This window comes from Zootoca vivipara, chromosome 16 (genome assembly GCF_965207765.1).
Source record: "Zootoca vivipara chromosome 16, rZooViv2.hap1.1, whole genome shotgun sequence".
Classification (NCBI taxonomy): domain Eukaryota; kingdom Metazoa; phylum Chordata; class Lepidosauria; order Squamata; family Lacertidae; genus Zootoca; species Zootoca vivipara.
The window spans coordinates 3,985,364-4,000,163 of record NC_142599.1 but is presented as its reverse complement, the minus strand read 5'-3'; the positions used below and the strand labels follow the sequence as shown (position 1 = coordinate 4,000,163).

The window sequence follows — 14,800 nt, the reverse complement described above, 5'->3', positions numbered from 1 at the left end:
TTCCCAGCTGTCTCTGACCATGTTCTCACTGGGTGTCATTGGACTACAACTCCCATCATCCCTGGCCATTAGCTGGCTGGCTGAGCCTGATGGGAGTTGAAGTCTGCAACACCTAGAGGGCAGCAGAATGGGAAAGCTGCTTTTGAGTGTTGTCTCTGATGTCTTTTTTTTTTTTGCCATGTGCAAGCATTTGGGCTTATGGGAACACCAGAGGCAGTTTTAGAATGCACAACCGATTTGGCCGCACTGGGTGCTACACTGCAGGGGGGCATCGCTACTATGCTGTAGAACAGAGCATGAGAAGCAGGGGGTGGGGGTGGTTGCCACTGGGAAGCTCTTAAAATCCTGTGGCTGCAGCATGGAACCAGATTCAGGATCTTTTCACTTAGCTCATCCTGATTAGCATGCATAATCGTAAATATTACTGCCCTGCTCTTTGTGAAACTAGGGTCCAGTTCCCTGGGCCTCCAAAACATCTACTTCATGCATGGCATAAATTAACTCATAGAATTCACTGCCACAAGATGTGACAGTCGCCTGTTAAGATGGCTGTTGACCACAATGGTTGTGATCTACATCCTCTTTTGGAGGCCATAGGCCCCTGAATGCCCATTGCTGGGAATCACAACTAGGGAGAGTGTTACTGCTCTTGGGTCCTGCTTGCGGGCTTCCCAGAGGCATTTGGTAGGCCACTTTGAGAACAGGATGATGGCCTGGTCCAGTGTTTCTCAAACTTAGTTCCCCAGCTGTTTTTGGACTACAACTCCCAAAATCCCTAGCTAGTAGGACCAGTGGTTGGGAGATAATGGGAGTTGTAGTCCAACAACAGTTGAGGACCCAAGTTTAAGAAACACTTGACTAGTAGATGGGCCTACAGGGCTCTTACTGTGTTCTAATGGTTGTGGTCCTCCATATGTTGAAAGTTTAAAGAAAACAGCAGGGAGCTGCCTCAGGTCAAGGTAGATAATTGACCCAACTACGTTGGTGCTGCCTACACCAGAGTTTTGGATCCTGTGTCCCTCCGGATGTTCCCGACTACTCCCATCAGCCCCAGTGAGGGTGTCCAGCACTCATGAATAATGTAGTTCAAAATGCACGGAGAGTACCAGGTGAGGGAAGCCTGCTCCTCATGTTACTGGCCTCTGACTTCCACCAGCCCCGGCCAGCAGGCAAATCGTCAAGGATGAGGGAGCACTTAGCCAGCTCCCTGGCTGGGTGGTGGGACACAGTTTCCCCATCCTTGCGATGAAACATGGATTCAACCAAGTCAGGGAGGATGAATTTGCCAAAGGTGATTTAGCTGTGATGGCGAAATGAACCCTCCCATGCTGTAAGGGGGTGTTTCACTAGATGAAAGGAAAAACAACTGTGGATGGCTGTTGCCTTCATGTTACCCTCTGTGGCTTTGCAGGACTGCTATCCTGGTCCAGCAGGGCTCATCTTTATATTCCTCCTCCTTCCCATGATAGCAGCATCCTGTACCGTGATGAACATTTTTTCCCCTGTAATGTAAATGATTCTCTGACCAATTCATGATAAGACTCTCCCTCCTGCATGACCTGGGGGGTTATGCCACTGAAGGGGCTGCACCCCGACTCTCAAGAAGAACATCACAGCAAGGAGAAGATTAGCTTGGCCCCCTCCATTGGCCAGAGAAGGAGCAGGGCTGGGTACCTGCTTTTTCCTACCAGAGAGAACATTTGGCTCGAAGTGCTAGTTGCCCTGTGGCTGCAGGCCAAAACATGGGAGTTGTAGGCCAAAACATCTGGAGGGCTGCAGTTTGGGCTATACAGTACTATACTATCACATGTGGGTATGAAAGGGTTAACCTGAGCCCTGAGCTGAAGTTGCCAGTGAAGGTGAGCAGGCTCCCAGCAGCCTTTTCTCCCCAAACTTCTTTCTCTCTTTACCACCTGCTGGAACAAGCTGGAGCTGCAGCATTGCTCCTAGCTACAAGAAAAAAGCCAAGTGGACTAAATCTCTAAAAAGAGATTTGTACAGCTTGCATCTTTGCTGACCCAAATATTATATGATCCTTTTTGTAAGGAAACAAAGTTCTTTTTCTTCTTTGTTTTTACTGCCAGCGAATGGAGACTTGTTTGCTGTAACTTCTGAAACTTATTTGCACTTCACTTATTTGCAAAACTAAGTGTCTGTGATTTATTCTAGCCTAAGTATTTTCATGGGTAACATTAGTTTAAAGTTGGATGATGGCAGATGTAAATCTAACCAAGTTTAAAGTGCTAGGAGCAATCAACACTGTGTTAGCTCTGCTACAAGAGAGTAAGAATCTCTCTTCCAAATCCCTCTCTCCAACAGGTTTGGCCCCATATGTTGGCCAAAGAAGGAACAGCTGCAGGAACAGAGTGTTTCCTACCACCACCACCCCTGTCCCTTGCAAGCTGCTCTGATGAGTATCATTCAATTGAAAGCCAGATTGTAAACCTTCACAATAAATACAGAAATGATCTGATAGGTGTGCGCAGTCCAGACAAATAGTTCTTTTTCCTGCTGTGAAGTAAACCCTGTGAAAAGCAACAAATCAATAGGCAAACCTCAGAATGATTAAAGAAACGAAGGTGTGTACTAATTTATTCTGCTCTTTGCAGGCGTACAAGCCTTTCCAGTAGGACGGCTGCACTCATAATATGGGTGAGAAACATTTCGTAGCAACAAAGAACTTGGGACAGGGAAAGGGAAAGGGATGCTAACTTTGCACAGAAACACAGTGCCCCAACCTTCCTGCCGCTGCAATAAACAACCAGCACAGCCTTCAACTAGTGCAGTCCTTGAGTTTTTGCTCCAGATTTTGCTTCCCATACAGCCCGGGGCCTTCAAAGCTCAACAAGGGAGGCTCCTTCCTCATCAAGGCTTTTTAAAAGCAAACCTGCATTTGGAAGAGGGAGAAGATGGTGAGTGAGGATGAGGTACCCAAGTGCGGTGAGGCAACAACTAGGGCCAGGGCCACCATCATAGGTAGGTACAGTGGGGCACATGCCAAGGCCAGTGACCCACTGTCTCCCCGTTCAGTGGGGGGAGTAGAGATTACCGAGGCCAATCATTGGCTTATCTAGATTAGTATTGTCTACTGACAGTGGCTCTTCACACCCCCAGTCTGACTTAGAGATGCTGGGATTGAACCCGGGATCTTTTGCTTGCAAAGCAGATGCTTTGCCACACAGAGCTACAGCCCAGACTGTGCAGCGGTAGGTGAATTAGGGCGATAGGCCAAACGTGGCCCACCAGGGAGGACATATTTGGCCCACAAGTCCATTTTTTTCAACAAGCAGAGTCACATGTCAATCAGCTGACATCACTCTGCTGGAGTGGGCGCCAGCTGATGAGTGGAAGGTGGGTTCAATTCTGTGCTGGCTGCACAGGCCAATTTCCCTTCTGGGAACAGATGTACAGGCCCGTCCTAGCCATAGAGACTAGTGGCGCGGAGAACCACGGCACCGAGCGCTGGAGGGCGCTGGAAGGGCACCAAGTGAGCGCAGGGTTCCAGCGATCTGGCCAGGACTGCGCTCCTTCTCCGAGGACTCCGCGCTGCGCCGCCTCCTCGTTTCCCCAGTGCTGGGTTCCGCTCAGTCGAGTTTCGCCACCAGCGCGCGCACAGCGCCCAAGCAGCTCTTGCTGGTCCCGCGGTGCGCGCGCTGGTGGCGAAGCTTGACTGAGCGGAACCCAGCGCTGGGGAAACGAGAAGGAGGCGCAGCGCGGAGTCCTCGGAGGTGGCCTCCCGCTGCTGCCGCGGTCCGCTTGGCACTCCTGGGCCCTTGGAGAGGCGCTGGAGGGACCTAGCGCCAGGGCGCTGGGTGGGCTTAAGATGGCCCTGCAGATGTATGCAGCCAAAGTGACCCTTCAGATGAATGTTGGACTCCAGCTCCCATCAGCCTCAGCCAGCAAGGCCAGGATTCAGTGATGATGGGAATTGTAGTGCAACAACAACTGGTTCTCCATGCCTGTTTTAAAGGTAAAGGTAAAGGGGCCCCTGACCGTTAGGTCCAGTCGTGACCAACTTTGGGGTTGTGGCGCTCATCTCACTCTATTGGCTGAGGGAGCCAGCGTACAGCTTCCAGGTCATGTGGCCAGCATGACAAAGCCGTTTACCTTCCCGGCGGAGCGGTACCTATTTATCTACTTGCACTTCGGCGTGCTTTCAAACTGCTAGGTTGGCAGGAGCAGGGACCGAGCAATGGGAGCTCACCCCATTGCGGGGTTTGCCTGTTTTAGCTGATTCTAATAATGGTGTTACCTTGAAAGTAGATTTCAGGTTCCCCTGGTAATAAATAGACCAACAGAACTGCCTAGGCTTTCTTTCCTGCCCCTGGCCCACAACTACAGCAGCAGAACTCACAATCGCTTGATGGTGGTCTTTTCTTCCCTTCTTTGACACGAATCTGAAGTGGTTCCCACAGTCGGAGCCTTTTGTAAGGGATCACCCCAGTCTTGCTTCTCTGGAACGAGGCCACTGACAAGAGAAAAAAAGGCAGGGGGTTATGCCCCTTCTAACATGACATGTGGACGTCATGTACCCTTTTGTTATCATTAAGCATGAAACTGGTCATAGGCTTAACGGTCATATTTTAAACTACCGTATTGGCCTAAATATAAGCCTTACTTTCCCCCCCAAATTCTGACCATGAAAAATTAAAGTGTGGCTTATATTTGTGACCTTACGGTATGTAGCCAGGAGCATGGGGCAAACAGCGGCAGGAGCTCGACAAGCGGTGCCCACCCCATGCGTAGTAGGGGAAAGGCCGCCAGCAATGTAGGGAAGGAAGGGAGCAAGCTCATATTCGGGTATTTTATTAATTTTTTTCTCCCCTCCCCTCCGATTTTAAAGGTGTGACTTATTTTCGGGCCAATATGTACATGGCTTCCCGCCCCCTCACCACCTTAAAGAATCTTGGCAACTTAGCTCAGTAGCTTTAAACTTTGACATGATACAGTATGTGAATGCTGTCTCCTGTAGGCCTGCCACTCAATATCAATTTTGACAGCGCTGGAAAGATCTTTCCAATACCTACCGTAAGAAACAATCCTAACAATCCTTGCAGATTGTCCAATAAGTTAATTACTGTTATCTTCTGTAAAAATATTCAGTTTAAGAAACACTGGTGCTACCTCAATTTATTTCTGTGTTATTATATTCATTTCAGCAAAAAATAATAACCAAAATACTTTTACCTCAGGGCTGTCCCACCATACATAGAAATAAGTACCCTTGAACAGCAGCCTCTCTAACAATTCAGTAGTGATGATCATGGGCGAATTACTGCTAGGTTTCTAGGGGTCAAGTACCACCTATGTATTAATTTCAAAATGAATTTCAAGTTCCTCATTGAAATGGATCTGAAAGGAGGCTTCATCCACAGTCTCTAGTCCATTAATCTGACTATTTATTCCCCTAAGCCTTGTTTCCACTGATATTTTAAAGAGTCTAAAGAACATACATAGATCTTAAGAAGTTAGACCCTTCTCCCCTGCACTAATTTTACAAAGGATGAGAGTTGTATTATTGTTGAACTGACATTAGCAGTAAAGAACACCCCCCCACACACACAACTAATATTATTAAAGTGGGTGGAAAGCCAGGGGAATCACAGGTGACTGAACATCAGGAAGATCTTTCTGACAGTAAAAGGGGTTTGATAGTGGAGCAAACTCCCATGAGAGGTGGTGGATTCTCTTTCCTTGGAAGTTTTTAAGCAGAGGTTGGATGGTCATGGATGATCTGGCTGAGATTCTTACCTTGCAGGGGGTTGGACTAGAGGACCCTCGGGATCCCTTCCAAGTTACTCTACAATTCCATGATTCTATTAACACCTCTGCTTTTGACTTCCAAGAGTTAAACATAGTTTATGTAAATCTATTTTCCATCTTAAGACCGGTTCTAATTTTTTGTTTCAAAGAAGGGAACATTGATATTGGAAGCCCACTCACTACTTCCATTTCTGTTTGAACCAAGATATTCTCTATCTTTCTGACACAACTTTCTTTCTCTTTCTTTCTTTCTTTCTTTCTCTCTCTCTCTCTCTCTCTCTCTCTCTCTCTCTCTCTCTCTCTCTCTCTCTCTCTCTCATACACACATTCACATAGAACAGGCATCCCCAAACTTCGGCCCTCCAGATGTTTTGGACTACAATTCCCATCTTCCCCGACCACTGGTCCTGTTAGCTAGGGATCATGGGAGTTGTAGGCCAAAACATCTGGAGGGTCGCAGTTTGGGGATGCCTGACATAGAACCTCTCCCACTCATCCTTATCACTCTCTCCATCGTTGCAACCCAGCCCAGTAGGCTGCTGGAAGAGGGACAGATCACGCTTACTAGAATCCTGAAGCTCTCACTTGCTGAGGGCTCCCTCTACTCCTCTGTCCATTTCTGCTTCCCCATGCCGCCCTGTCTTCCACCTCTCCATCTGTTTAGGTTTCCCCCCATCATTCTGCCCGGACACTGAGGTCCAGCACCGAGGGCCTTCTGGCGGTTCCCTCATTGCGAGAAGCCAAGTTGCAGGGAACTAGGCAGAGGGCCTTCTCGGTGGTGGCGCCTACCCTGTGGAACGCCCTCCCAACAGATGTCAAAAAAGAAAACAACTACCAGATTTTTAGAAGACATCTGAAGGCAGCCCTGTTCAGGGAGGCTTTTAATGTTTAATAGATTATTGTGTTTTATTCTTCTGTTGGAAGCCACCCAGAGTGGCTGGGGAGACCCGGCCAGATGGGCGGGGTATAAATAAATTATTATTATTATTATTATTATTATTATTATTATTATTATTATTATTCATTTCCAGCCAGCCCCAACCCCGTGAAATTAGAGGGCCACTATCAGTCAAGCAATAAACGCATGGATGAGTGTTACCCGGTGAAATCAGAGCTACACAGCTTAATTCCTCAGCTGCTCACAAACTGAAAATAATTGCACAGTCCAGCACGGTAAATCTGCATTCCAGCAGGAAAGAACAGAATTTGTTTGACGTACCAAAGGACTGCCTTAAAAAAGCCATAACCTGGCAGCTTACCTCTTGTAGCACTGCAGCTCCTCCTGGGCCACCAGCAGCTGGGCCTTCAGCTTGTTGCGTTCCTGAAGCACCTCCCTCAGCTCCTGCAGTGTGAATCGCGGGCGGTTTGCGTCCGTGAGGTCTATGATCATTTTGTTGGGGCCAAGGTTGACCTACAAGGCAGCACAACAGAAATAGAGCCAAACGAAATGGCACCATCTGCGCCTGCTTGACCCCTTCAATCAGCAGAATTGGCACTTTTACAGGTGCCACATAATACCTGCACCACATCTGTAGGAACTCAATCATTTAGTGTGACAGCAACGACACTTTGGAACTCCCTGCCTATTGAGGGCCTTCTTGGTGGTGGCGCCTGCCCTGTGGAACGCTCTCCCAACAGATGTCAAAAAGGAAAACAACTACCAGACTTTTAGAAGACATCTGAAGGCAGCCCTGTTCAGGGAGGCTTTTAATGTATAATAGATTATTGTGTTTTATTCTTCTGTTGGAAGCCGCCCAGAGTGGCTGGGGAGACCCAGCCAGATGGGCGGGGTATAAATAATATATTATTATTATTATTATTATTATTATTATTATTATTATTATTATTATTATATCAGGCAGGTGACTTTACTGAATTCTTTACAGCAGCCACTGAATACCCTCTTATCTAGACAAGCTAACCCAGATGTTTAGACAATTTAACACAGAGTTTTAATCTGTGTTGTTCTATTTAATTGTGGTTTTAACTTTCTATAATTTATGGTTGTAATTTTCTTAGTGATCGTTTTTATTGGTTTATCCCTTTTGTAAACTGCTTTGATGGGGTTTTTTTTTTACAATCAAGTGGTATATAAATTTTACAAAATGAAAAAAAGAGGCCCACAGAGAAACAAGAGCAAGGCATTGACAGGGTCGAGGAGATCCCTGACATTTAGGGGCACAAGACAATCTTCACCGCCACCCTCAAGATCTGTGCACACTCAGTAGAGTGGGAATGCCAGTTGTAAAATACAAAAATGGAAATGGGAGGGAATCAGAACATAAGAAGAGTCTGCTGGATCAGGCCAATGGCCCAGCTAGTCCAGCATCCTGTTCTCATGGCGACCAACCAGATTCCTGTGGGAGACCAGAACATGAGCCTGTGAGCCCTCTCTCCTCCAACTTGTATTCAGAAGCATTGCTTCCTCCAACCATGGAGGCACAGCAGAGACACTATGGCTAGGAGCCATTGCTGGCCTTCTCCTCTATGAATTTGTCTAATCCTCTCTTGAAGCCATCCAGGTTGGGGCCATCACTGTCTCTTGGGGGACTGAAGAGGTATTGGTACTTTCTCTTATCTGCCCTAAATCTTCCAACATGCGGTTTCATGGGATGCCCACAAATTCCAGTCTTAGAGGGAGAAAAACTTTTCACCATCCACTTTCTCAATGCCATGCATGCATAATTTTATGAACTTCTATCCTTTTGCCTCTTAGTCGCCTTGTCTCTAAACTAAAAAGTTGGGAACGCTGCAGCCTTAACCCTGGTCCCTTTGAGCTTCTTCCAGGAGGATCCTGCTAGGAGGCAAGAGGGATCCTACTTGCAAGACCATATGAGACTTAAAGAAAAAATCAGGCATTTAATGCTCCATTAATCAGGCATTTAATGCTCCAAAGGCAAAAGCCTTTGACTGTGTCGACCACAGCAAACTATGGCAAGTTCTTAAAGAAATGGGAGTGCCTGATCACCTCATCTGTCTCCTGAGAAATCTCTATGTGGGACAAGAAGCTACAGTTAGAACTGGATATGGAACAACTGAGTGGTTCAAAATTGGGAAAGGAGTACGACAAGGTTGTATATTGTCTCCCTGCTTATTTAACTTATATGCAGAATTCATCATGCGAAAGGCTGGACTAGATGAATCCCAAGCCGGAATTAAGATTGCCGGAAGAAATATCAACAACCTCAGATATGCAGATGACACAACCTTGATGGCAAAAAGCGAGGAGGAATTAAAGAACCTTTTAATGAGGGTGAAAGAGGAGAGCGCAAAATATGGTCTGAAGCTCAACATCAAAAAAACCAAGATCATGGCCACTGGTCCCATCACCTCCTGGCAAATAGAAGGGGAGGAAATGGAGGCAGTGAGAGATTTTACTTTCTTGGGCTCCTTGATCACTGCAGATGGTGACAGCAGTCACGAAATTAAAAGACGCCTGCTTCTTGGGAGAAAAGCAATGACAAACCTAGACAGCATCTTAAAAAGCAGAGACATCACCTTGCCGACAAAGGTCCGTATAGTTAAAGCTATGGTTTTCCCAGTAGTGATGTATGGAAGTGAGAGCTGGACCATAAAGAAGGCTGATCGCCGAAGAATTGATGCTTTTGAATTGTGGTGCTGGAGGAGACTCTTGAGAGTCCCATGGACTGCAAGAAGATCAAACCTATCCATTCTTAAGGAAATCAGCCCTGAGTGCTCCCTGGAAGGACAGATCGTGAAGCTGAGGCTCCAATACTTTGGCCACCTCATGAGAAGAGAAGAATCCTTGGAAAAGACCCTGATGTTGGGAAAGATTGAGGGCACTAGGAGAAGGGGACGTCAGAGGACGAGATGGTTGGACAGTGTTCTCGAAGCTACGAACATGAGTTTGACCAAACTGCGGGAGGCAGTGCAAGACAGGAGTGCCTGGCGTGCTATGGTCCATGGGGTCACGAAGAGTCGGACACGACTAAACGACTAAACAACACAATGCTCCATTCCTATAGCTTGGCAAGGGCCAGGATACTTACAATAAAGAACAATGTACACACTGCAGCATATAAAAACACAGGTCAGCTGTTTGAATTTGAAAGCTAGGAGAGAACTGAGTTCAAATTCCAGCTTTGCCATGCACCCCTGGGTGGCCTTTGGATAGTCACTTATCTTCTGACTTCTGTGCTGCTATGTTATTACATTTATATCCCACCTTTCCATCACTCCAAGGAGCTTAAGTTCTCCTCATTTTACCTTCAGAACAACCTTGTGGAGTAGACTAGATGGAGACACCCAAGTTCACCCAGGGAGCTTCAAGGCTGAGTGGGGTTTTGAGCCTGGGTGTCCCAGGTTCCAGTCCAACACTCTGTTTTTTCCTTATTTTTTCCGTTTTTATTTCCCCTTTCTCCCTCCCTGAATTTTTGTAAAATAGGAATAATAATAATCTTCCTTTTAGGACTGATTGCAAAGTGTAACATTTGTGTAAATCACTTTCTATTGTAGGACTTCAAAAAAATTCACAAACACATAGTTTCAGACTAGGACCAGGAATACCAGATTGGAGTTCAATGCCTGTGCTCAGTGACATAGCATCTGCTTTGCGTACTGAAGATCCCCGGTTCGATCCCTGGCATCTCCAGGCAGGGCTGGAAAAACCCTCTGGGATGTTGGATAGCCACTGGCAGTCATTGTAGACAACTAGGTAGATCAATACTCTGATTTGGTATAAAGTATTTTCCTCTGGTCAAGCACTCCCTCTCAGCCTAGTCAACCTCACAAGGCTGTTGTGAAGAAAAAGTGCAAGAGATCTGATGGATGCCAGAGATGGGGAACCTGCGGTCTTCTGAATGTTGGTCTCCAACTCCCATTAGCTTCAGCCAGCATATTCAACAGTCAGGGATGCTGGGTGTTGTAGGCAAAGAGCATCTGGAAGCAGGGCACCAGCTAGGGCAGACTGGCTAAAAATCTATGCACAACATATAAAATAAATATGTGGTCTCCTTTTTATGGTAAAGATAAATATGTTAACATTCATTCCTGATGAGAATATTAAGATCCTAATGACTAATATCAATTATGCAAACACCCACACGATTGCTACCGAACTAACCACACACTCTAAACATTAAACTTGCATGTGTAACACAGCACAATGTGCATCACGCAATGCGTTTGTTGCATTCACACACAAGTGTTCTCTTACAAAAATGCACAACTGCAGCTGCACTTCAAAAGATGAGACTGCAGCGTTATACCATCACAGCGCAGGCACAAACAATCGTACAGAGTCTGAAATGCTCAGTTCATGACAAGTTTGCGAACTGTAATTCAGAATTTTGTGTGTATTGCACATGAAACATACATTTTGTTGAGAATTACATAAAACATATGCAAGATAGTCTGGTTCCCTCTCATTGGCCCTGTCTGGAAGGTGTGTGTGTCACAGATTCCCACTCATAGAATCATAGAGTTGGAAGAGACCACAAGGGCCATCCAGTCCAACCCCCTGCCAAGCAGGAAACACCATCAAAGCATTCCTGACAGATGGCTGTCAAGCCTCCACTTAAAGACCTCCAAAGAAGGATGTCCACTCCTCAGTGGACATCACTATGAGCTTGGAGGAAGGGTGGGATAAAAATGTAATAAACAAATTCCAACCATGTGCATAATTTTCACTTCTGCTCTTGCATGTGATCTGGCATGGAGCTATGACACTGCAAACAGGGGAGAGGGCTGCCACATTGCGATCTTCCCAGAGGCAGATCTGGCTAGGTGCAGGATGTGGGTGGCGCTGTGGTCTAAACCACTGAGCCTCTTGGGCTTGTTGACTGGAAGGTTGGCAGTTCGAATCCCCACAATGGAGCTCCCGTTGCTCTGTCCCAGCTCCTGCCAACCTAGCAGTTCAAAAGCACGCCAGTGCAAGTACTGTAGATAAATAAGTACTGCTGTGGCAGGAAGGTAAACGGTGTTTCCGTGCGCTCTGGTTTCTGTCATGGTGTTCTGTTGCACCAGAAGCGGTTTAGTCATGCTGGCCACATGACCCGGAAAGCTGTCTGTGGACAAACACCGGCTCCCTCAGCCTGAAAGTGAGATGAGTGCCGCAACCCCATATTCGCCTTTGACTGGACTTACAGGTCCAGGGGTACTTTACCCATTACCTTTTACCCATTATTAGCATAGCAACATAGAACTTGTCCAGGACGTGGGTGGCACTGTGGGTTAAACCACAGAGCCTAGGGCTTGCCGATCAGAAGGTCTCCCGTTGCTCGGTCCCAACTCCTTAGCCATCCAGGGGTCCTTTACCTTTTTTTTTACCTTCCCAGAGGCATATCTGGCTAGGTGCAGAATGCCGGCTTGGCTGGTCAGTTCTCTTTTCTCCACTCAGCTGTGGGACACTGGAAAGAACTGGCTGCCTTTGATGCTCCTTCCTTTTCCCCCTGTGAGTAATTCATTCCAGCACTTGCATGACTGATATGATATGATGTCTGCCGACAGCTTCCTGTCCAAATGGTAACAGACCCAAGCAAAGACATTTCTTGCCCCTCCAAACTGATGATGGTGGTGATAATGAGTCCCATCAAGGGAAAAGGCAGAGTATAAATAAATAAATATATATAATAATAATAATAATAATAATAATAATAATAATAATAATAATAATTGTAATGGGAACCTAAGGAGTTGCCTTATACCAAGCCAGACCCTGGGTCCCTCTAGCTACTGAAGACTCTCCAAGCCTGCCTGGAGGTTTGAGGGAGCCCTTCTCTACCCCTGAGTGATGGCCCTGCACATCTCATAATGAGAACTGGTGTTGTGTGGTGGTGAGAGTGTCTGACTGGATTGTGGGAGACCATGGTTTGAATCCCCACTCAGCTATGAAGCTCATTAGGTGACCTTGGGCCAGTTGCACTTTCTGTCTCTCTCTCTCTCGTCTAAACTACCTCTCAGGGTTGTTGTGGGGATGAAATGAAGAAGAGGAAGAACTGTGTGACCACATCGAGGTCCTTGGAGAAAAAAAGGTGGGATATAAATGCAATAAATTACAACACCAACAACAACTGCTCAGTCCCATCTTTGGACAGACCTCTTTTGTGCTTCCGCTGGCTGCCTGCTCCCGGAGCCCCTCCACCTCTCTTCTCAAGCTGTCTCTCTCCATCTTCAGGGCTTCCACCGTCAGGTTGGTCTCATTCACCAGCGCCTCCAACATCTCCAGGATGCTGACGATCTTGAACTGCAGTTGGGCCACCTTGGAGGGCACGGCCACGCGCGGTTCGCTGCTGAGCTTGTGCAGCTCCCTGCCCAGGACGTAAGAGATGTCATAGACATCCTCAGCAGTCAGCTGGAAGGGGCTTTTCTCGAAAGCGCTCTCAGGCCCCCCACTGCCTTCCTGCTCCTCATCTTCCTCCTCCTCTTCCTCCTCCTCCTTCTGGTGCTGCTCAGCTTGCATGCCAAACTAACGGGATGCACCTGGGAGACCCAACTGCGCGAAAGGAGGAAGGGGGCTCCGGATCGCAAGGAGTTGCCTTTGCAAACTCCAGCCACTTCCTTCCTCCTTTGAAAGTTTCGAGCAGAGGCCAAATCCAGTCCGCCTTGAGGGCGAAGCTCCTGGGGACCCAATCAAAGATCAGCGGGAGAGGTGGAGCTAAGGGAGGAGGGAGGAGGGAGGAGGGAGGAGGGTTGCCCAGGGATGCGGGCAGGCGGGCGCGCAAGCAGTGCGTTCCCATGACGCAGGGGCTCCATGGACAATAAGTTTCCTCAGCTTCCAGTTGGCCAAGAGTTACGTGCACGTGCTTGTTTCTCAAAACCACACACACACCACGGTGCATTTATGACCCATATCATAAAATTTTTTTAAAATAAACTTACCGTAACGGTTTCATTCGTAGGCATTCTCTACATAACCATTCACATTTGCCTAGAGTTCAGCAAGGCACTTGCTTCCTCATACAAATACACGCACGTGCAAAGCAGTTGCACCCACATTTATAGCACTCTTATAGCATTAAAAAAACCCACTAACTTCATGATTTCATACAATGTGTACACATTACATATCAAAAACCCCAAACACCCATATTTAAAGCATTCAGTTTAAAGCTTTTCTGAAAATAACAACAAAGCTTTTTAGTGTTAGAGAACTAAAATAAATATTACACATAGAAATAAATATAACCACAGTATTACTTAACAAAGGGTGCAGATACTTCTTCTGCTTTTCCACCTGCAAAGAGCTAAGATCACATACAAAGCACAACAGTCACATCCATACTATACATTTATGGCACTCTTATACTACTTTTAATAGTCATGGCTTCATTGTTGTTTAGTCATTTAGTCCTGTCCGACTCTTCGTGACCCCATGGACCAGAGCACGCCAGGCACTCCTGTCTTCCACTGCCTCCCGCAGTTTGGTCAAACTCATGTTCATAGCTTCGAGAACACTGTCCAACCATCTCGTCCTCTTTCGTCCCCTTCTCCTTGTACCCTCCATCTTTCCCAACATCAGGGTCTTTTCCAGGGAGTCTTCTCTTCTCATGAGGTGGCCAAAGTATTGGCTTCTGCCTACCCTCAAAAGAAAATCCTGGAAGTTGAAGGGTAGGGAAAGTAATTGGCCCAGCATATTCCTGAGAACAACCAGTGCTTACATGCTGCACTTTTAAATCACATTTGAAGCACATTCTTTTCCTCAAAGAATTTTGGGCAGTATAGTTTACCACTCACAGAATTACACTTCCTAGAAACCCTATAAAAACTACAGTGCCCATAATTCATTGAGTGGCGTGGGAGGATGTCGTTTAAATGAAAGATATACAGGCAGCTCCCTGATTACGTATGTTCAATATGTGTGTGACTGAGTATAGGCACATCACACTGAATTCAGAAGTGACCTGGAAACGCCATAAATACATGACTGAAACATCTCTAAAGGGGGGGTGGCAGAACAGGTGGTCTGCAGACTTTTAAAATGCATTCCCATTATACTTGATTTCATCAATGCATGTGGTGTCTTGGAACGTACCCCCTCCCTGTGTAAACAGAGGCCTGCCTGCAACCACACTTGACT

At 46.7% G+C, this 14,800-nt stretch overlaps 1 protein-coding gene across 1 annotated transcript; it reads right to left on the bottom strand.

Annotated features, from left to right (window-relative positions):
* Positions 1–2,565: 2,565 nt before the first annotated feature.
* Positions 2,566–13,295, bottom strand: RILPL2 (Rab interacting lysosomal protein like 2). The gene is made up of 4 exons (XM_035097559.3): positions 12,821–13,295; positions 7,023–7,174; positions 4,355–4,468; positions 2,566–2,887 (listed from the first exon to the last, which is right to left on the bottom strand). The coding sequence occupies exons 1-4, from the start codon at positions 13,181–13,183 to the stop codon at positions 2,866–2,868; spliced, it is 651 nt and encodes a 216-aa protein (XP_034953450.1). The 5' UTR covers positions 13,184–13,295; the 3' UTR covers positions 2,566–2,865.
* Positions 13,296–14,800: the final 1,505 nt, after the last annotated feature.

Coding starts and splice junctions, on each gene's coding strand:
- RILPL2 (XM_035097559.3), bottom strand. CDS start 13,183: ATGCAAGCTGAGCAGCACCAGAAGGAGGAGGAGGAAGAGGAGGAGGAA. Junction 7,175..12,820: donor CCAGCGGAAGCACAAAAGAG/GTCTGTCCAAAG, acceptor GCTGCCTTGTAG/GTCAACCTTGGCCCCAACAA. Junction 4,469..7,022: donor GAGCTGCAGTGCTACAAGAG/GTAAGCTGCCAG, acceptor TTCTCTTGTCAG/TGGCCTCGTTCCAGAGAAGC.